General features: G+C 42.1%; 1 protein-coding gene across 4 annotated transcripts in view; it reads left to right on the top strand.

The window, feature by feature from the left end:
* The window catches only part of CDH2 (cadherin 2), a 221856-nt gene that overhangs the window by 148991 nt on the left and 49606 nt on the right, over nt 1–23259 (top strand). Inside the window, exon 1 of one of the 4 annotated variants that reach the window (XM_075584834.1) lies at nt 16761–16782. The exons of the other annotated variants lie outside the window; for them this stretch is intronic. Within the exon in view, the coding sequence (XP_075440949.1) occupies nt 16767–16782 (16 nt within the window). The 5' untranslated portion in view covers nt 16761–16766. Of the gene's footprint in view, nt 1–16760; nt 16783–23259 lie in introns of those variants that run through there. 4 annotated transcript variants of the gene reach the window in all.

The following is a 23259-nucleotide window of genomic DNA, read 5'->3' as shown; positions in this document are numbered from 1 at the left end:
AAGAGGTGGCCGAAAGCGGTGGCCGGAAGGCCTACACGTCCCCCAGCAGCGGCCCTCCGAGTCCAGCCGCAGCCTGCTCCTTACCTCCCACCACCGGCATCCATCCCCCTCCACCGGCATCCACTTCCTCCCCCCCGAGGCCCCCACACTTACCAGCCCTCCGCGCCTGCCCTCCACGGCATAATCAGTTTTGGGCCTAGCCCACGCGGCCCTCCGAGTCCCAGCCTGCTCCTCACCCCCCCTACCGGCATCCACACCACCCCCCACTCCTACCGACACCCCCCCCTCCTACCGACACTCCCCCCCTCCTCCTGATGCCAGCTCCGCTCCGATCTCAGCAGCCGACACCAAAGGTAGGGAGGGGGAGTGGGAGGGGTGGCGTGAGTGTGGTGTGCAGTGTAGTGTGCTGTGAGTGCTGTGTGCTGTGTGTGCTGTGTGCGTGTGCTGTGAGAGTGTGCTGTGAGTGCTGTGAGAGTGTGTGCAGTGAGTGTGTGTGCAGTGAGTGTGTGTGCAGTGAGTGTGTGTGCAGTGAGAGTGTGTGCAGTGAGAGTGTGTGCAGTGAGAGTGTGTGCAGTGAGTGTGTGTGCAGTGAGAGTGTGTGCAGTGTACAAAAAAATGTGTTTTTTTTTTTAATTCGGGGTCCATGCTAAAACCGCGTTATAAGCGGATCCGCGTTATAGCGGATCGCGCTATAACGGGGTTGAGCTGTATGTCTATTTTTTATATAGTGTTAAGCATCTAAGAAGTGATTTAGTAGAAATGGAGTTCTTGATAAAGGAACATTAAACATAAAAGTAAACATTGGGACCAGGGACTTCCCCTCCTGCAGAGCTTATCATTTCTCCCTGGTGCAATAAATGATGCTCACTTTTTAAAATCTGTAGCCGCACCTGTTTTAGTTCTTACAATAATGTTTTTTTTCAATGTATTCTGTTTATTGCACAGCAGCCTAGATAACCACTTTCCTATGGTTATAAATTAGGATTCTGATTTTGTTTTAGACAATAGAAGAAGAAGCTGTTTTGCTCCTAGCTGGAGAAAAAATGGAAAAACCCAATTTTGTGCACTTGCTAGAAGCCTATTAAAGTGAAACGGATTTGATGGATATAAACTAAATACTCAAATTATAAAGATAAGGATATCCCCCAATATACAGAGAATGTAAACTGATTCTAATTAAAAAAACTTTATTAACAATAATATAAAAAGATAGGGGTGATTACAAAAACAAGTAATTAATAACCACTATTAAGAGACACCCAAGTAAAGGCTATATGGCTTGTGTTGAATACACTAGACCTGCCTATTTAATTAGAAGCACTAAGGTAGTGGATTGGTAATATAAAGTAAATAAGCCTTAGGGTTGTTAAGGATGCATGAAATGCTAGTCCTTTTGCAGCGCTCACTGCTTGGTAAGAGTCCATTGCTCAAGGTATCCCTAGTAGTATGCGGCAAACACTCTGAATTTAGGAGGGGTTGTGCAAAAGCACATTCTTCTGCGAGCGCGACTGCAGGGGAGACAAGGCTGACATCTGTTCTTTGATTGGACGGCTGCATCACGTGATGCATCACTGACGCGGCCATCAAAACCAGAAAACAAATTTGGAAAACTCTTCAACTGTCTCCCGCATTGCAGTACCAAGCGATGTGACAGTCGCGATAGGTATAAGCAATTTGCGGGGATACATACTCTTTGGCGTTGTGTGGCATCACTCCCGGCGCAGTCAGATACTGCATAAAACTGGTGGAGAAAGGAGATGAGCTCATGAATAAATAGCTTTGGGTAGTTATCATACACTTCCCGACACCCGTCAGGGTGCTTGTGAAGCACTGCGGAGTGTTGCTTAGTCGCCTTGGCTTATTGTGTTACACTCCATGGCCCGTGTGTTTAGTGGCCAGCGGTTCCCCTATAACTGTAAATAATGCACCTCAGCTCTGAGCTCCGTTTGAAAACTGTCACAAATAGAGGTTGGTATAGAACAGGCCTTTTCCTGTACTTAGGTTATAAGGATAATAAACCCTCCCTATGGAATCTCTCATTGGTGTTGTTACTTGCAGGTGAGTGGTTTACTGGAGCTCCGTGGGTAATGGTTCTGCTGCTCACATGGCTTTTGCGAACACTTCCCGACACGAGGGTGCTTGTGGAACACTCAGGAGTGCCAGCAACAGACCCCTAGGCTCCGTTCAGGCTTGCGCTGCATGTGATATCTGATGTCACCGCGTTACCGATGTACGTTTCACATTTGCTTTGTCAAAGGAAGTGTTTATTGCACAGCAGCCTAAATAACCACTTTCCTATGTTTATAAATTATGATTCTGTTTTTCAGTGTCTTTTTTGGGGGGGGGGGGGGGGAGGGGGGAAGGGGAGAATCAGTGTTGAAAAAAAGTGTAACTGTGTTTTCATTATATAAAAAAAATTGGTGTGTCGTGTTAATTATGAAAACAAATTGACCACACTTTGAATTGGTATTAATCAGTGCTCGTTTTTATAATTGTCACACTCCTCCATATTGCCTTCATCTCCTACCACTGCTTCATTTGGAAGCGGAAAGTAATGAATCAATGGGGTTGTGTGTGTGTGTGTGTGTGTGTGTGTGTGTGTGTGTGTGTGTGTGTGTGTGTGTGTGTGTGTGGCGATTTTAAAATCTAAAAACAAAATACCTCATATGAATCTGTTATGATTTGGAAAAGGGAATAATAGCAGGGTTCCCCCAGATAACACACAACAGCTGTAGAGGCGGGAATGTTGTTACAGAAGGAAGAAAAAAAGTAGGGCACAAAGTGGGCAGACAATCAAGAGAGGAAATGGGATGCAGACCCTTATCTCTGTAAAATGTAAATACTATAAGGATCCAAGAAGGTACAGGGAGACAGAGAAAGGTATATAGGTTGAGAGGGTAGACAGAGTAGAGATAGCTGTGGCACAGTGGAAGAATGGGGGAGGAAGGTGTCAGGGTTCTTCCACATAGAAATTAACTGCAGATAAGAAACACTTGGCCCACCTTGTGTACCCATTTTCCTTGTTTTCTTTATCTACCCGCTCCATTTCCCAAAAGAAAGTGTTGCATGGCATGGGCCTCTAGATGTGTCCATTTGATACAGTGGGTGTATGAAGGTCTCAATCTTATTTCAGTAAGCTGCTGATTTCACGTTACTCTGCGGGTATAGCTTTTTGTGTGGCACAACTGTCAAAAGTAACAGCATATTTCTAGTAAAGCATGTTTGGGTCTTGAACTGTTTTGTCAGTTGCTATATTTTTTTTCTTCTACACTGTCAATTCAAGAAATCTATAGTTGTTTCTTTACATCATAAATATTACATACATTCATGCTTTCAGGTGAAGAAATCAATACACTAGCCATATTTTTTCTTGCCGTAATGATTTTTCAATTAGAAGATCCACAAATTTATAAAATGTATCCTTCAAAAGGTATTGACTTTTGTGTACATTAATTGTACCTAAATGATTTGGAAAACATATTACGAAACCTACATACTAAACGTATTACTAAACATACATACTAAACGTATTACTAAATATACAGACTAAACGTATTACTAAACCTACATACTAACCGTATTACTAAATATACATACTAAACGTATTACTAAACCTACATACTAAACGTATTACTAAACCTACATACTAAACCTACATACTAAATATATTACTAAACCTACATACTAAACGTATTACTAAACCTACATACTAAACGTATTACTAAATATACATACTAAACGTACATACTAAACATACATACTAAACGTACATACTAAACATACATACTAAACGTACATACTAAACATACATACTAAACGTATTACTAAACGTACAAACTAAACATACATACTAAACGTATTACTAAACCTACATACTAAACGTATTACTAAATATACATACTAAACGTATTACTAAATATACATACTAAACGTATTACTAAATATACATACTAAACGTATTACTAAATATACAAACTAAACGTATTACTAAATATACATACTAAACATATTACTAAACCTACATACAGTACTAAACGTATTACTAAACCAACATACTAAACATATTACTAAACGTATTACAAAATATACATACTAAATGTATTACTAAACATAGATGAGAAAAATAAGAAAAAGCGTCCGCTCCATGTGTAAAATCAATTGAACTGTTTTAATTATTCTGACAGGATACAGATATAAACTCACAAACATCCGTGAAAACAAGTATTACTGAACCTACATACTAAACGTTTTACTAAATATACATAATAAACAAACCAACATATTGAATGTAGACGTAACCCGTTTGCTGCCTGTGCGTATTTGTATTCGGCTATGGAAAGTATGTAATACCTGCAAGAAATATGTAAAGAGAAAACAGCCTGTCTATCTTGTAATGGCCCTGAGACCTGATAATTGTGACCTTAACACACCATTGTCACCAGCTCTGTAATTTTGAAATATGTTGGTGGGTGAGTGATTTATTGCCGAGCAGTTCATATGTCCAAATCCCAGTAACATTGCTCAGCCTCTATTCCATATGACTGATTGGGGGGTCACAGATCCATTGAGAATCAAGTCAGAGGGACTGAAGATACTGAGATTTTTTAAACTGCTCCATTTGTTTCATAATAAAATCTTTAAATATTGTATGAAAAGTAATTGTATTAAATAAAAAATCCCTGTAGCACACAAAATTAAGTTAATGGGTCAAAATATGATTAACGCCAAAAGCCTACAAGGTGTTGTCAATATTAGTGTGAGAAATGTGGCTGCTAAAAGGAAAGCATTAATTTATCCCTTCATTGTTAGTATGGCCAGCACACATTGACCCCGGTGTTCTCTAAAAACTGATGCGGGTTATCGCACCCTGATTTTGCCTTACCTGCCTTTGACCCCGCATCAACTCTTAGTGAATCGCCCTTATTTGTACGGCTGAGCGGGCGGTGCTTGCGGCGGTTACTTACATATATAGATATGTGTAAGTCCCCGCTCACGCTGTGCGTGCGTGCTGGCGCTTAGATAAACAAAAAAATTAGACTTTCCCGCGCGCTCAACTACCCACAATGCCCCACCCCCTGCGCGCACGCGCGTAAATGCAGGACACCCGGCACTCATGCTTGGAGCGCTCTCCAAGCATGAGCGCGCTCAGCACCAGCGGGGACTCAGCCTTAGAGCCTCTGGCACTCTTGTTAAATTCAGCTAGTGAACATACATAAAATTCTGAGTTGCATATTGGTGGAGAAAATATTAAATGTGTTTTTTTAATACAATACTTCTAGTGGTAAAAAAAATACACTATATTAAATATCTACTTTTGTGTAGTAGTTGAATCATAACTTTTTTTTTAAATGCTTTAAAGATGTTCTATGAAAACAAATATGGCTAATGTACATTTTTTGTTGGTTTGTTTGTGATGGGCAACTCAATGCCACTTTCTTTCTGAACTTAACAGTCACTAGTTTTGGCTTCTCCGTGGTAATTTCAATGAACTCTTTTAGACCGGAAGAAGAGAGATAAGTGCATATTGGTAACACAGCTGAACTCGCGACAGTCAGCTGGAACTTTCTTGACTAATTTGTAGAATATGTATGTAGCGGTCATGTAAAATGGCTGCAGTCATCTCTCCTGCTGACAGTAAGGCCTGGTAAGTTGTGGGCATGCCAGCAGTAATTAGGGAGGTTTGCCCTCACACCCTGGTGAGGTGCCCTATGTATGGATGGGAGTGGTCACATGCTCTGACTCCATGGTTAGTGATGTCAGAGGTGTGTCAGCCTCCAGAGTATACATAAGGCACAGCACTGATCAAAAGTTAGTAGTTGCTGAGTGTTAGGAGTTCCTGTTGCTGTGCTGCTGTGTTCAGTAAGAAGCACATGGAGGTCTGCAACACTGTTGCAGTAGTCTGAATGCAGAGCTGTGAGTCTGGCAGCACAAGCAGACAGAGACAAGCTGCCTGAGAGAACTGTGACCAGGGACCTGGCACAGGGCCGAGATCCCTGCGGGGATAGGGAACCCACCTATTAAGGGAAGGCGTACCTTTCGGAGGGAAGCAGCTGGAAGATGGAGGGCTAAGTACACCCCATTGTGGAGGGCAGCTAATCCCACCTCAAGCAATAAAGATGCTCTTAATCACAAACCCTCTCGTGTACATGTGTGGAGTGAATGTACAGAGAGGAGCACCACGGAGGAGTTCCTCAACAGGACCATCCCCATGCGGACGCAGGGACCCTGGTGAGGTGGAGGCGCTGCACTGGAACTAGGTAGGACTCAGCACACTACCTCAGCTGCCTGTCTGGATGGGTCCTCCCCACACACCATCATGCGGGAGACTCAGGAGTCCTGTTGCCAACAGGTGCACCACCAGACACTACCACACTGTAATGGGGACCGGTTAGATCACAGGGGCCAATGTGAGATTGGGTGGGTCAGGCCGGTTCACAAAAACCGTTACATGTAATACTATAAAGTCTAAATTAAAAAGGATTGTACAAATGCTAATAAGTGAGCTTAGTTTTAAGCTTGTTTTCATGCCGCATATGATATGTATACAGCTCCCAAGGTGCAAAGACCTAAAGGAGCAAGATTAATGGGGTATTTATGAAAGTCTTCACACAGCAAAATTGGTGCAAACATATTGCACTCATTTATCAATAAAAAGAACACAATTGGTTTCAATGGGAAACATATGTCTTGATAACTTTTGTGCAGCTTTTCTGCATTGTACATTGTAATGGAGAAATGGTGATACTCAATAAGACGTCTGCTGGAATTGCATCAAACCAGCACAAGTGATGCTTGACAGACTTTATTAATGCATGTTAATATGTGTGAATGTGCTTTGGCTTTCATAGTTCAAATCACTAGGAAGACAAATCTGAACAATTTGGATAAATACACATAGGCTTGGACGATCATGCTAGTCATAAAATATATACATTAAAAAGAAATTCTGTTATAATCCATTAGTTTGATATTTTTATTTGAAATTCTATTCACCCCTTTTTAGATTTGGATTGTTTCATGTGATTCATCATGATAAGTACTCGAGGTGAGTATTTAATTCCAGTTCTGAACACGACCCAAAATGATATTCATCAAAAGTTAATGCTACTAGAGTATGCCATGAATAGATAGGGAACACTTAAGAGTGCCCTTCCATTTCACACACATTCAGATGGAGTATCTTTGTATTGGTCCTTTATTACGTGAGTATTAAGAAATAAAGAAAGAAGACCACTGACAGCCCCAACAACAAAGCAACAGCGTGCATATGTAGTTTACTTTTCTCCAAACTTTGTGTATTATTTTTTTATGAACGATTTTGTTTTCATGAGCGGCTGGGACAGGATTTGAAAGGGAGCAGTGAATCAAATGTAATTTGGACCCTGTTTGAGATGCCAAATCTGTGTTGTGCTGACAGTCTGTATTCTTGTTTGGAAAGCTGTATAGGCATTTCCATAAAATAGAAGCAACAAAACGCCTGCATCTCCATTCTCATTCTGCTTCTTTTTTTTATTTATTTTTTAACTTTGCTCAAAAAGCAGGGGATTCTGGGAAATAGAATGAGCTCAACATGCTTCAGTGAAAAACGAAGTGGGTGTTTGCCAAGTGCAGGGTGATAAGCCTTTTTGAACACATTGATTTATTTTGTAATGCCGCCCCATAGTTTTAGCAGAGATATAAAAGTTCTCACCTTAATTACACAGCATCATCATCCTCATCATATACAAAGTATTTTTGGGGGGAATAGCAGGTAGTATGGTACACCTAGGGGGATATGGTTTCAACAAGGCATTCACAATGACATGCTACCATTATGAGCTGTATTTCTATAAAATGATCGATCAGAAGAGGCCTCCGCCAATCATGGTTTCCAGCAACCGTTTTATGACTTCCACTTTGACTCAGGACACTTATGCCAAGGCAAATTATATCATCTATTCTTTAAATAATAAATAAATGCATATGCAGGGAAGTCAATGATTCCTGAATGGGTGAGTTTATAAAACAGGGATATAGGTTACACTAGGAGCACGGAACCTGAATCTGTGCTAGCAGAAACAAGTTACCATCACAGTGTGAAAGCCAATAACATGCAAAAATCATTCTGCACTTCATCCACAAAGAAGTTGTATAACTAACCTGTTTAATTACATTTTTTTGTTCAACTGTGTTTACAAAGCAAATAAATGCTATATGCAGGAGGAGATGAGACTGGGATCAGTTCGCCTCCAGAAATCTACTGCTTTGAAAAAGTGCCATTTTTCTAAATTGCCACAGTCAATAAGATGAATATGTCCAATAAAAAGTATAAAAAGTCATATTTGTAAAAATATGAAGCCATTTATCATATTACAAGTAATCTTCAACTGATGCTGCACACAGCAGCTGCTCACTCTCCATCTGTACTGGTTTGTCTGTTACAGTAATGTTTTGGCAGGTGCTGTACCAGTTCCCAAGCAGTGAACCTGCTTGTTCTGGCCAATCAGAATATTAGTCGACGCTCACTACACGGCGAGCTTATCAACCGCCAAAGATTCTGATTGGCCTGTGGTTGCAGAGAGCGAGCAGCATTGGGACATCGTAGTGATACCAGAACCCTCAGTGATTGCGCTCTGCGTCCCGGCACCTCTCTACCAGGGCCCCTGAAGCAGGTTCTGCCTACAGCTGCAAGGAGTTGTCCCTGTAAAATAGAGCGGCTGCCAACTCGGTTATTATTGTAGTGTAATGGGGGTTATTACAGTCGTGTGGTAGAGGTATATGAGGGGTGTAGCGTCCATATTGATAGGTTTAGACTATATGTAGGGTGTGGGGGTCTTTATAAAGACTTGTATTATATTGAGGGGTGTAGAATATGAGGGAGTATACGAGGAGTGTGTGGGGCTAAAATAGACCAATGTTGGGGGTATGTCAAAATGTCAACAATTTTAAGATGATATGGCAAAAAACACCTAGAGATGGGCACTTGTTCGGGGATTTTTGGTTAAAATTTTAAATAATTTTTCAGTTTTGCTTCTAAAACTCTTATGTCTTTTGGCTTTGAATTTGGGGATTAGAGGATTTAAGTTTCTGGTCTCACACACCCAGTTTTGCCCATCTCTAATGAAGATATTATTTAGTGTTGTCACCTAAAAAAAAGGAATGCTATTGTAACCCTTATTCCCCACCCCCCCTAGACTCATCTGACATATCTAGGGTGTGTGAGGGCGGATTACATGTACTGGGTGGTGCGTACCTGTGTGGAACAGGAGGGCCTGAGTCTCACGCGGTGGTGTGGGGGATAACAGGACCAGGCTTCTGGGGTAGTAGCCTCCATGCTTTCAGTGGTGGTGCAGCGCCTCCATCCTCTATACCTTCCCAGGGTATGGGGTAGGACCCGTATAGAAGAGTGATCCCTGGTCCCAGAGTGGATGCTCCAGAATCACACAACAGTCTTTAGTAAAAAGGTAATGTCTCTCTTTATTGCTCCGAGCAGTGCCCGGCAGTAGTAGCGACAAGCAGCTACAACAACAACAGCAATGTCCACAATTCGCACGACCCTCCACTCTGTACAGGCCTTTCCTCCTCTCCTTCCCTCCAAGTGTGCACTCTGACAGGATGGACTGTGCTGGGGTCTCAATACCCCACTGCCCACCTCAGAGGGTATCCTCTGGGTGGGGAATGGATTCTCCCAATCACCCCATCATCGGGGTGAGGGGCATTGGTCCACCTGAACTCGGCTCGTTCTCCAAATGTCATAGGCCAGAGTTCTCTCTCTTGCTTGCTCCCAGGACGGAGCTAGGTATATTCCTCTCACTCCCAGGACAGACTCCAGAGTCCACTCCCTCGTAGACTCCAGAATAGACTAACTGTCACTTACAGGAATGGGCTGCTAAATAGGCTTAGCCCCACCCCTCATGATGTCAGCAGGACCTCCCCTCTGTCTCATGCCTGCAGCAGAGTCAGGGGCCTGCATCTATCACTCAGGGCAGGGCATGAAGGGGGGAAAACCCATGATCACTACTGGTGCCTACCCCTAACAGGACTTACCACAGTAGGAGGAAGATATATATAGCCTGTGCTGTTTATAGGGGGCTACACTATATTTAAATAGTTCCAATTTTTTTTTTTTTTTAAGGAATATCTCTGTGTTCAGTTGTTTTTCCATTTGTGATTTAAGTAGGTACTACACATTTAATCTTTAGCTTTTGGTCATGTGTGAATGCAAAATCATTAGGGAGTGGAAAATCAGGGCAGACGTGTGGGTTGCTGCCTCCTCTTCATTGCGCCCCACAGTGCGTTGCGTCTGGCGCTGCGGTCTCTGTTTAAGTGCAAAGCATTGTGGGGTGCAAGTATTGAGGCCCTGGCGGTGAATGACAGGCACACTGACTTTAAGCTGGACAGTCCAAGGAAAAGGTGTGTATGTGGGGGGGAGGAATCTGTGACTGTGAGGGGGGCAGGAATCTGTGAGTATGAGAGGGGGGAATCTGTGGGTAGGATGGGGTGGGGGGATCTGAGGGTATGAGGGGGAATCTGTGGGTATGAGGGAGGGGGAATCTGAGGGTATGGAGGGGTAATCTGTGGGTAGGAAGGAGGAGGGATCTGAGGGTATGACGGGGGATTTTGTGGGTATGAATGGAGAAAGAATCTGTATGAGGGGGGAGAATCTGTGAGTATGGGGGAGTGAATCTGTCGGTAGGAGGGGAGGGGGGATCTTTGGGTATGAGGGGGGAAATCTGGGTATGAAGGGAGAAAGAATCGGGGTATAAGGGCGGGTTGGTGTGTATGAGATGGGGGAATCAGTGGGTATGAGGGGGCGGAATTTGTGGGTATGAGGGGGGGTGTAATCTGGGAATGAAGTGGGGTCTGTAGGTATGAAGGGAGAAGGAATCTGGGTATTAAGCGGGGGTGAATCTGGGTATTAAGGGGGGAAATCTGTGGGTATGAGGAGGGGGAATCTGTGGATATGGAGAGAATGAATCTGTGAGTATGAGGGGTGGGGAATCAGTGGGTATGAGGTGGGGAATCTGTGGGTATGAGGTGGGGAATCTGGATATGAGGAGGGGAATCTGTGGATATGAGGTGGGGAATCTGGATATGAAGAGATAATTAATCTGTGTATGAGGGGTGGGGAATCTGTGGGTATGAGGAGGGGAATCTGTGGATATGAAGAAATAATTAATCTGTGTATGAGGGGTGGGGAATCTGTGGGTATGAGGGGGGAATCTGTGAGTATGAAGAGATAATTAATCTGTGTATGAGGGGTGGGGAATCTGTGGGTATGAGGGGGGAATCTGTGGGTATGAAGAGATAATTAATCTGTGTATGAGGGGTGGGGAATCTGGGTATGAGGTGGGGAATCTGTGGATATGAGGGGGGAATCTGTGGATATGAAGAGATAATTAATCTGTGTATGAGGGGTGGGGAATCTGTGGGTATGAGGGGGGGAATCTGTGGGTATGAAGAGATAATTAATCTGTGTATGAGGGTTGGGGAATCTGGGTATGAGGGGAGAATCTGGATATGAAGAGATAATTAATCTGTGTATGAGGGGTGGGGAATCTGTGGGTATGAGGGGGGAATCTGTGGATATGAAGAGATAATTAATCTGTGTATGAAGGGTTGGGGAATCTGTGGGTATGAGGGGGGGAATCTGTGGGTATGAGGGGGGAATCTGTGGATATGAAGAGATAATTAATCTGTGTATGTGTGGTGGGGAATCTGTGGGTATGAGGGGGGGGAATCTGGATATGCAGAGAGCATGAATCTGTGGGTATGAGGGGGGAATCTGGATATGCAGAGAGCATAAATCTGTGGGTATGAGGGGGGAATCTGGATATGCAGATAGCATAAATCTGTGTGTATGAGGGGGATCTGTGAGTATGAGGAGGGGGAAATCTGTGGGCATGAGGGGGGGGATCTGTGGATATAAAGAGAGAATTAATCTGTGGGTATGAGGGCGGGGGAATCTGTTGGGTATGAAGGGGGAGGGATCTGAGGGTATGACGGGGGATTTTGTGGGTATGAATGGAGAAAGAATCTGTATGAGGGGGGAGAATCTGTGAGTATGGGGGTGTGAATCTGTCGGTATGAAGGGAGGGGGGATCTTTGGGTATGAGGGGGGAAATCTGGGTATGAAGGGAGAAAGAATCGGAGTATAAGGGGGGGTTGGTGTGTATGAGATGGGGGAATCAGTGGGTATGAGGGGGCAGAATTTGTGGGTATAAGGGGGGGTGTAATCTGGGAATGAAGGGGGGTCTGTAGGTATGAAGGGAGAAGGAATCTGGATATTAAGCGGGGGGTGAATCTGGGTATTAAGGGGGAAAACTGGTGTATGAGGGGGGAATCTGTGGATATGGAGAGAATGAATCTGTGAGTATGAGGGGTGGGGAATCTCTGGATATGAGGAGGGGAATCTGTGGATATGAAGAGATAATTAATCTGTGTATGAGGGGTGGGGAATCTGGATATGAGGAGGGGGAATCTGTGGATATGAAGAGATAATTAATCTGTGTATGAGGGGTGGGGAATCTGGGTATGAGGTGGGGAATCTGTGGGTATGAGGAGGGGGAATCTGTGGATATGAAAAGATAATTAATCTGTGTATGAGGGGTGGGGAATCTGTGGGTATGAGGTGGGGAATCTGTTGGGTATGAAGGGGGAGAAGGAATCTGTGGGTATATGGGGGGGGGGTTCTGTGTGGGTATTTAGGATGGCGTGGTGTGGGACAAAGGAGGGCAGGCAACTGACTTTTTTTTACCTGAACTGGTGAATTTTAGTGATATTTTTCCAGCCCTGAAATAATTGCAGTAACTCAAATGGAATATCAAGAAATGACACTTGTCTTGTTGCATCATGTCTGTATTATCAGACAGTCATTAAAAAGAGAAAAATCAGACTTGGGAACAGCATTTCTTCCTTGTACCTCACAAAAGGACATTGTGCTCTTTGTTCTCATTTTATCTATTCCTCCTTATAGAAAATCTTATTTGTCCCCCAGGATTTGTAAAATATGTTGCACTTATTAACTTTGTCATAGAGATTATATTGGGATCCAAGAGACTATCACAGCATAAATAAATAATAGGAATAGTAAAATAACAAAGTATATTGGAAAAAATAAGTCTTGCCTCGCATAACATTTATAATAAACATCCTGAATCTTGCTTATGCTGTGGAGAAACATTTAGTGATGACTTCTGATATATTCTACCAATAGGATCGTTAATGATTTTATTATCTGATTTTGCCATGGAAGCAGCTGGAAAATATGTTTGCAAAAAAAACCAGAAAATGTTCCTAATTAATACAGAAATGTAAATGTGCTAATTAATACAGAAATAATTAAAATAACCTTAATATATGTATTATATTAATAATAATAATAAACAAAACTAATTTCAAAGTCTAAACAAAGCTTCATTTATGTATGTCCGTGTTTTTCAAGCATAATTTCTTAATTGCCCATAAGAGAAATTTACAGCATGAATCTCTTAGGGAAGACCCCTTTTATACCAAAAAAATAAATGAAGCCCTTTCAGCGACGTGCGTGCCTGCAATGCATTACAGAGCAATGTTATAGACCTTGCCATGACTCTATCTAGGGGTTAAAAAGCTCCAAATTGCATTCAGAGAATAGGGGAGAAATGGCTGCTGCACAACCTGTACTCTGTTAGAGTAATTTAATTACGGATAGTTAGACTTCTGTGTAATTTGTTAATGGCCATTCCCTGTACAAAGAGCATAATTTAGCCAGGGCACCAGCAATTTGATACATTTTTCGCAGGGAGCTGTCAAATGAAAGAGAGTTTTCATTGAATTTCAGATTGTGCTTTAGCCTAGAGGGAGAATATCAATGAAGCAGTGAACAGTTCACATTTTTGGACTTATTTGAATGCATGCAAGAGCGAATGACAATAATCCCTCTGTTTTTAGAAGAGCCTGGTATGAAATTGGACATATCAAATCATGACACAGATTTTTGTCTGTGATAAAAATGTTTTGACAGCTTATTACTTTTCACTAAATCTCCTTTTTTGTGTATGTTTTTTCACTTATTTTCTTTAAAACGGAACAGTTTCATGGTTGCATTTCTCCACTTCATTAGCTGCTGGCATTTCTGATCTAAGCTGCTTCAGTTCTACATTATGCCTAACAGGCTTTATGTATTCCGTGCTTAATGAACTGTTGTCTAAGGATTCTGAAGGGAAACATTTCAGGAAGCAAATAAAAAAGCTAACCTTGTGTAGCATGTTTTGGCTTTCTTGATCTACAACAAGTAGTACATTTTCTGTCAGTGTTTGTGTTTTATCATTATTTTTCAGTTTTTGTAATTGTTTGCTCTGATTTTCTCATTATTACTCCCGATACAGTGTTTTGTCCATGCATGACTCCACTGAATAGTGTGTAATCAGGCTTCTTCAGAAATTCTATAAATGCTATATTCTTAGCAGGCTTCTTTCCATCACGGTACAGTGAACAAAAGGAAGTATAACAGTGTAGCATTCATGAAGTTTACTGAAACATACATGTATTTTTTTAAACCAAGCAAAAAAACAAATGCATGCAGTATAAATATTAAAGCAGCCGTTCAAGCAATATCCTACGTGTTTTTTTTTTTGTTTGTTTGTTTTTTGTTTTGTTTTTTAATAAATCAGTTCTGTACTATGAGAAAATAGCATTTAAAAAAATGTTTTAAAGACATGTTTAATGTTTCTAATGTTGGAAGCATTTGCAAAGTGACAGCCCCCTTCCCCTTCTTAGCCCCGCCCTCTCTCTAGCAGTGCATCAATTGTATCTAGTAACTGTCCAATCAATCATATTCAGGACTACATTGCCCAGAATGCTGTGCAAAAACTGAATTAAATATCCCTGAGCAAGCGATCGATTACAGGAGAACAGATCGATCTTCAGCTTAGCTAATCACTTGTCAGTGTGCACATTGTATTGATGCACATATTGAATGGTAAAAAAAAAATATATATATATATATATATATTTTTTTTTAAATGGCAGCTTGAACTGCAGCTTTAAGTGGAATCTGATACCAAACTGCACAGTTTTTAGTCATATTATTACTGTACTCAGTGGCGGATTCCCCATTAGGCCCAATAGACCCTGGCCAAGGGCAGCAAAATTTTGGTGCAGCAAATTTCCCTTCACCCCCTTCATATACAGGGGCCTCGCTCACTTCCCAACGGTGTAGAGAGATGCAGAGCACAGCCGGAAACCGCCAAACATCAGACAAAAGATGAATGAATAAAAATCCAGGGCAACTCTAGTATGGAGATCAATTTATTGCAAGCTCAAGCAAGATGGTGAAGGTAGATGAAACACACCTACGCGTTTATCAAGGTGTCACTTCCCCACTGATTGCCATGGGAGAGCGTGGGGCCAATGTAAAGTTTTTACCTTCTCCTTTGTGCCAACCTCCTCCTTCACCGTCCGGCGTCAAAAGACACTGCAACATCACATGGCGTATATGGAAATGTGCTGTCAAATAGTGCTGCAGCATCATGTTACCATAACAACGCAACACCTTGTGGTGTTGCAGTGTCATTTGATGACACCCCAGCAGGGGACAAACCGGTGCACAGCGAAGGGATGAATGAATAATCAGAGGGATTTATTTAGATAAAAAACATGGACAAAAATAGTACTGATACAGTCACTCTAACATGTTTCACACGCAGGGTGCTTTATCAAAGTGACTGTATCAGTGCTTTTTTTGTCCATGTTTTTTATCTAAATAAATCCCTCTGATTATTCATTCATCCCTTCGCTGTGCACCGGTTTGTCCCCTGCTGGGGAGTTGTTCATATACTGCATGCAGATACCAGGGAGCACGCCAAGCAGAGGATCCACTATGCTGTGTTTATTTGGCAACTACAAGCCACCATACCTTTACTTCATCCATTGAGAGAGATGACATCACGCAGCTTGGGCAGAGAGGTCTGAGGGTTCCGACACTGAATACTTCTGGCTGTGATGCGGAGTTGTGAGAGCCGCTACAGAGCTGAGTTTAGCAACGCAGGAGGCGTGGACACCACACTCGACATGAACAGTGCCGTGAGAGATGTGCCAGTCGAGGATTACTCCCTGTTGTAAGGCGTGCAACAATTATTTGCTATACCAGACGCTACCCACCCTTCTCCAGCAGCCCATTTGCCAAGTCGTGAGTACTATTACCCATTGATGGGTGTTCTGTTACTATACAGCGGAACTTCTGCCTTATTTTCTTATCTGTGAGTGACTCTGACTCTGCTCTGATATCTTTCATTTGATGATGCAATGCTGAAGGAGGAGAGCAAGACGAAGGAGGAGGCGGCCCTGGTGGCACCAAGGTTTGTACCTATGGGCGGCGGATTTCTAAATCCGCCACTGACTGTACTTAGATGCAGAATTGCTGGAATAATTATCAGACGGAAATCTCCTTGATGCAAGGATCCCCACTTTCGACCTAAACTGAGGTTTCCCTCACCTAATCAGACCAACGATTGCCATAGGCGGTTTCCTGCGGACCCCTTCAAGTCTTTTTGCACACTAAGGCCGTGATTATACCAGCTCTGGCTGGGCACGCGTGTTCTCGTGACGTCATCAATGCGATCCGGCCGAGCGACATGTACACTGCAGGCAGGAAGCAGCCGGAGGAGACAGGGAGGCGTGGTGGAGGTGTGGCCGTGAGTTGTAGTTCCTCATTGACTGAACCGCTCATGTGACGTGGCCGTCGCCTGCAGAGAACAAATTCCCAGGTCCGTTCTCTTATCTGTCGCCCTACAGTTCCTGTCTGCATGCGCATCATGCTAGGTATGTACACTTTCATTGTATTGTTGCTATTTGACTTTAAGTAGTGCTGCGCGCCGCCGGCCACTTTCAGTATAATCACGGCCTAAGGAGGGAGTTTGCCTTTGACTAAAGGCTTATAGGCACCGGAGCTGAGAACGGGCGGCTAGCTTCAGTCTCAAAAGCATACTAGCACTAGTTCATGGAAGTATTCCTTGGTTAGTACTAAGCAATAGAACTCACTTGTTCACAAAATAAGTTTTCAATGATTACTTTTATAAAGAGATGTTTTCTTGTTATTGGGGTTCAGTATCAATATAATATTCTAGCAAGAACTCTTCCAGCAAGAAGGGGTCGGAGATGACTAAAGTCTTGTGTCTAAAGTCGAATGTTATGGGCAGATTGTGCTTTTTAGGCCGAGGCACACAGTTCTTACATTGAGAGCCGCATTGTGTCTTTGTTTTTTTCCCCCAAAGGCACTCCCTAGGCCTGTCAGTTCTCTCAGCAGAATTCAGCCTTACTTCTCCCCCCTATCTTTTCCCTCCCTCCCATCCCCCTTTTTTTTCTCCCCATTTCACAAAAGGAGAGTGGTTGCAACCACGAGCAGGAAGACATATTGGCCACAGGGCTTCACCAACCTAGCACAGTAATAGAGAACAATTTTCACATACAGTAGAGGCAAAAACCTTTCAATGGATATATTTAATCTCCTTCTTATATAATGGTGATCTTCATAATTTCTTAGAATGTTATGGTGTTAAATTCCCCGCAGAAAATATTTACTGCCATAATGGAGGCAAAAAAGCTAGGGGGTAATGTTGTTTTATTTCAAGAGACCAATTTAATGCAGAAGGATCAACATCTATATAGCAAGTATTTCCCCCATGTTTTCTACGCTTCAGCGCCTAACAAAAAATCTGGGATTGTGACACTTATACATTCAGACTTGAACTTCAAGCTTTATTCAACTAAAGTAGATATGTAATGGTGAAAGGTAAAATAAATCAAGAAACAGTTACCATAATTAATGTATACGCTTTTTATTTTTATTTTTTAAAAGAACAGTTTTAGACGCAATTGAAGAATTCAGGCAAATTACAATTTATATAGGAGGAGAGTTTAATCTAGCCTTCAATCCTAGGACTGATAAATGTAGCCCTGTCGAACATGTTTCCCCATCTAAAAGTACTTTAAGGCTATTAAAAGAATATGCCCTTACGGACATCTTGCGAGCATTGCATCCCCAGGATTTATATTGCTACAGGCTACTCCACAATGCCCTTTGTAGAATCCGTGGAAATAATCTGCACATCATGGTCGGATCATAGTGCAGTAAGGCTGAGAATGAAATCCCTTAGTAGGACGAGACAACCCTATAATTGGAGACTTAATAACTCCCTTTGGATTTCCCAATAGACCCTGGAGGATATTCATAAGGAGATAGAGATGTATTTTTCAATTAATATAACACCGGAAGTTAGCAGCTCCACGTTTTGGGAAACCCATAAATTCACACTCAGGGGTAAAATAATTTATATCACAACATAGAAACAAAATCAAAAGAGAAAAGGGACAGATGCTCTTTTGCTAGAATTGGGAAAGGCAACAACCTTGCATCAGCTAGATCAATCGGAGGCCAATCTGAATAAATAACAAGAGTTTAGAATTAAACTTTACTCTCTAATGATGGACAGGACTGAAAGGGCCATGAGGTGGGGTCACACAGATTTTATCAACAGGGAAATAAACCGGACGGAATATTGGCGAAGCAGTAGCAAATACAGAGCACGGCCAAAAATTGAGAAAATAATTATCCAGGGCAACTCACAAAAAGTTGATAAATTTATTGTAAGCTCTCAGGGAGAGCTCTCTTTGTGAGCTTACAATAAATTTATCAACTTTTTGTGTGTTGCCCTGGATAATTATTTTCTCCTTTTTTTTGGCTGTGCTCTGTATTTGCCTACTGCTTCTGGACTCTTCAACCACGGATTGCAAGCCCCGGATGTGCTGGACTGTCTGACTAGCTGACAAGTGTTGGGCTATAGCCCTTTCTTTTACCCTGTTACAGCAACCACTGTCATATGCATTATCTGATTGGAATGAAATTGTGTGCACGACTATATATAGTTCTTAGGTGGACATCACTAGGCACATTACCCCTCAGCAACATTATTATTGTATTTGTCATTTCGGACACTCCATATACCATCAAGGTATATGGAGTATTCGGACAAGGATATCTATGGACTTATGCATAAAAAATTGCAGACAGGGTCATATGTGATTTGAGCACCACTCCATACCAAATTCATCTTTGATAGGCTGAACTGGGACTTTATGTTCGCAACATTGCTTCAATTCGGCCTCAGTCCTCAAAGAATAAAAAAAACCTACACACTCGCCCTTCGGCGGCTATCACAGTTAATGGCATGACAATTTTCATATAGCCAATGAGACTAGACAGGAGGGGCCTTGCTATTTGCACTCTCAATGAAACCACTTAGTTACCATATCCGTTCTAACCCGGATATTTCGGGATGTCAACTAGGAGGGAAGGAATATAAAATGTCTATTTATGCGCAATATACTATTGACAATTGCTAAACCACTAATATCCCTGACAAATTTAATGTCCATTCTGCAACAGTTCAGGATCTGGTCTGGGTTTAAAATTAATAACACATATTAAATATTTGGGGTCAAAATAACTGGAGACTATCATAGCCTATGTGGGGTCAAATATCCCCCCTTATTGAAACCATTGTCACAGGACTTGAAGCAGTGGGAGAATTACCCGGTTTCCTGGATAGGCTGTATATACAGTATATGGTCAAAATGAATATTCTGTCACATATTCTATATCTCTTGCATACGATCCCTATCCGGGATTAGGGCTCAGGATTTACAAGGATTGCAGAGGGAGATCTCCACCTTTTTATATGGAATAAATGCCATTCTATAGTCAGTAGGAAAATCCTTTTTCGTCCAAGACTCTTGGGAGGACTGGGGTTGCCTTCCCTGTCCCAATGGAGCTTATTCCTAAAATATTGCCATATTGCCAATTATCAGTTTATATGATGTAATGAAAACAAAATGTAATAATGTAACCTAACCATGTATCCAGACGGCAAATCGGGGAAAAGTTCACATTGTGAAACCTATCGCACACAATATGTGAATGCAATATTCCTCTCGTCTCAGAAATGTGAGGTATTGGTTACCCACTTGTAGAGGGCATACATCATAGGCTAGGTACCGGATGCCCCATCTCCAAGAAACCAGGTGGTTGGAACCCCTATTACGGAAAACAGTCTTGATGTACGAAAGCGCACTCTCCATAAAAGCATGCTGCCAACCACCTTTAACTTTTGGACAAAGCTCTCTTTTTAAGCAATTTTCAGATCCCAGTGATTTACTGTTGAGTCTCAACTAAATGTTGTATTTCCTTTGTTTGTGTGTTTACATGAACACATGTATAATTTTTTCTATATATCACCAACAGTGTACAGGCATACCCCGGTTTAAGGACACTCACTTTAAGTACACTCGCGAGTAAGTACATATCGCCCAGTAGGCAAACGGCAGCTCACGCATGCGCCTGTCATCACGTCCTGAACAGCAATACCGGCTCCCTACCTGTACCGAAGCTGTGCGCAAGCAGGGAGACTATAGAGCCTGTTACAAATGCGTTATTTACATCAGTTATGCACGTATATAACGATTGAAGTACAGTACATGCATCAATAAGTGGGAAAAAGTGGTGCTTCACTTTAAGTACATTTTCGCTTTACATACATGCTCCGGTCCCATTGCGTATGTTAATGCGGGGTATGCCTGTACATAGTGCTTTGTAAAATTACAGTACATGGTAAATAAAGTGTAAACAGTGGGGATAAGAGCAGCAAGTAAATTACAACATAAGGCAAAAGGAGGCCCTTTCCCAAAGAGATTTATATACAGTACAGGCAAACGCTTGTGTGATAAAAATGTTTTTTTCTTGTTGTCAGGCATAGAGAACTTGAATATTATTCTAATGAGTATATCTACAGGGAATAGTCTATCTATTTCAGCAGTTCATGTGCTGTATCATTTAGCATTTGAGAGAGACTTGCGTTTAAATGCATTTTCCTTGTGACTTGAGACAGCAAAGGTTAATTCATGGTATTCCATATGTTTCCTTACCCAGCTGCTATATTTCAAAACATGCCCTTGACAAATGGGGTCATTGTGTAAGGTCACATTGTTCAGGGAATGGAAGTCACTCTGCAGTAGGACACATTTAACTGTCTCTTTCATTTTAATGTTTCCTTATAAGAGTCAGTTGTAGATTAAGTACTTGAAACAGCATTCTTTTTCCAGCTGGGCACTGATGGGAGAGAGTTACTTAGGTTTTCTTTATAAGGAAAATGTAGTTATTGTAGAAAATGTCTCAGATCTGTTTTCTGATTTATTATCTGTAAGATGTCTGAAATGCACAGTAGCTTCTAGTTCCCATTTTGAGAATGCTAAGTAGTGGTAATATGTTGAAGTAGGACATTTGGGTAAGTATCCCTGCGCTCATAAAGATTCCAATGTTTTTTATATTGAAGTAATTTAGTTTGAAGGTTCTAGTTTCGCTGTCCTCACAATGGTTACTATTTCTGCTAAAGCTTCTATTTCTGGTGATCAGACAAAATTATTGGATACTACATAGTTGAGCATTTCTATATATTAGGCATAAATAAAGGTTCTAAAAGCTCATTGGGGTATATTTTCTTTTTAAACAGTAAAAGATGAAAAGGTTTTGAATGTTGCATAGTATAGTGGGAATTTAGGTTTTTCAGATTCTGTTTAAAGCTGCAGCCCATCCTGAGACCAAAGTAAAATGTATATTGAAGGTGTTAAATTGTCGTCATTAATGCATTTTCTTTAATAACAACCACAAGCATTTTTAATATTTTTAAATTGTAAACTTTGCAATGTAAAACTTGAGATATTTAACTTATTTTAGCTACTCCTTTTTTTGGGGTGGCACTACTTTCTAAGCAGTACATGTAGGTGCCTTACTTTTATTGCACAGGCAAAGTTATCTTCCCTTCTAATTGTGGGGTAATTTAATATAATCATAAGCAGTGCGAGCGGCCAAAAAACCCCAGTAACTTGTATAGAGGGCGACTGTTGAGGGTAATCTACCCCACGTCATCAGACATGGAGGTGACATGCATGATTACAATTATGTCATTGTCAAGGTTTGCAGTTGAACTTTCTTATTCATTAAACTATACCGCTGCTTAATTCAATTTGTGAATTGAGACTAAGGTTTGATAAGGGTTTAGATCCTTATTTGGCTGATAGTTCAGAATCACTCCATTATATTTCTGAAATCTACTTGCAGTTCTGAATTTTGCATCTAAAACAATTAACCAAACCGACAAACATCATCTTTCAGCCAGTGTTATTTTTTAGTTGTTGTTGGTTTACTTTGAACACATGGTAAAGTAGATGAGTCTTTCTGGACTTTGCTGGTTCGCCAAATGAAGATTTTCTTAATTAAATGCAATATATATCAAATAGTCCACGGCACAGTTCTTTTCTTAATTTAATCAGGGACAAAATAGGAAACATCTTTACAGCATAATTTCAGTCATCAGGTTTGCATCAATCAGGCATATAGTTATGGAGTGGAGAATCTTAGGCTGCGGTCCCAGTAATGTCTGTGACACGCGCGCCCGGCGGGGGGGGGGGGGGGGCGGCGTGTGCACAGCGCTAATTGCGATCTGCGGTCTTACACGGAGAGAGGGAGCTTGCGACGGGAGGGGGCGTGGTCGGGGATTTGCGGGGGCGTGGCCATTACGTCACGCGGCTAGTTCGCCCTCATTGGGTGAATCGCCGGTGGGGGCGTGGCCACGCCTCCGTCGCAGGGTTTGGACTCAATTTCATTGAGTTGAAAAAAAACCTGCAGCTACTGGGCCCTCCCCCATTGAGGGGTGCTGCTTACACGCACAGCGCACGCCGAGCCGTGCGCTCTGGCAGTGACTGGGACCGCAGCCTTAGGCTGCGCTTATAGTGATGGTGACGCGACGTCGCGTCAAAACAAATGCATTTTGAGAGCAGGAGCAGCTCTCGCCCGAGCGCTGCGGCCCCCCCTCGCAGCGGGCCTGGCGCCATTGAGGGGAGGGCTCTCGTGCGTGCAGCGTCCGCCACAGCGGACGCTGTATTAGGTAGCGGGGGCAAGTGTGACAGTCCCTGAACCAATCAATGCCCTGGCCGCCCGCGCCGCCGCCGCAAAACGAAATACAACTTTCTCTGTTGCGCGCACTATATGCGCGGCCTTAGCTTGTTATTTGCTTGGTTGTAAAGTGATTCTTAGCTTGGTGGTAAAGTGATTCTTAGCTTGGTGGTAAAGTGATTCTGCATGTCATAAATTCAAATGCAATCTTTATACCTTTCTCTCAAACAGTCTCACTTGTTTTTCTCACTCTGAGCTCAAAATACTCTTGGTTAATTATCAATGTTTTGTAA

Source organism: Ascaphus truei, chromosome 2, assembly GCF_040206685.1.
Source record: "Ascaphus truei isolate aAscTru1 chromosome 2, aAscTru1.hap1, whole genome shotgun sequence".
In the NCBI taxonomy this organism is placed as follows: Eukaryota; Metazoa; Chordata; class Amphibia; order Anura; family Ascaphidae; genus Ascaphus; species Ascaphus truei.
The sequence above is the reverse complement of the archived record's forward strand: the minus strand, read 5'-3'. Positions and strand labels throughout refer to the sequence as shown.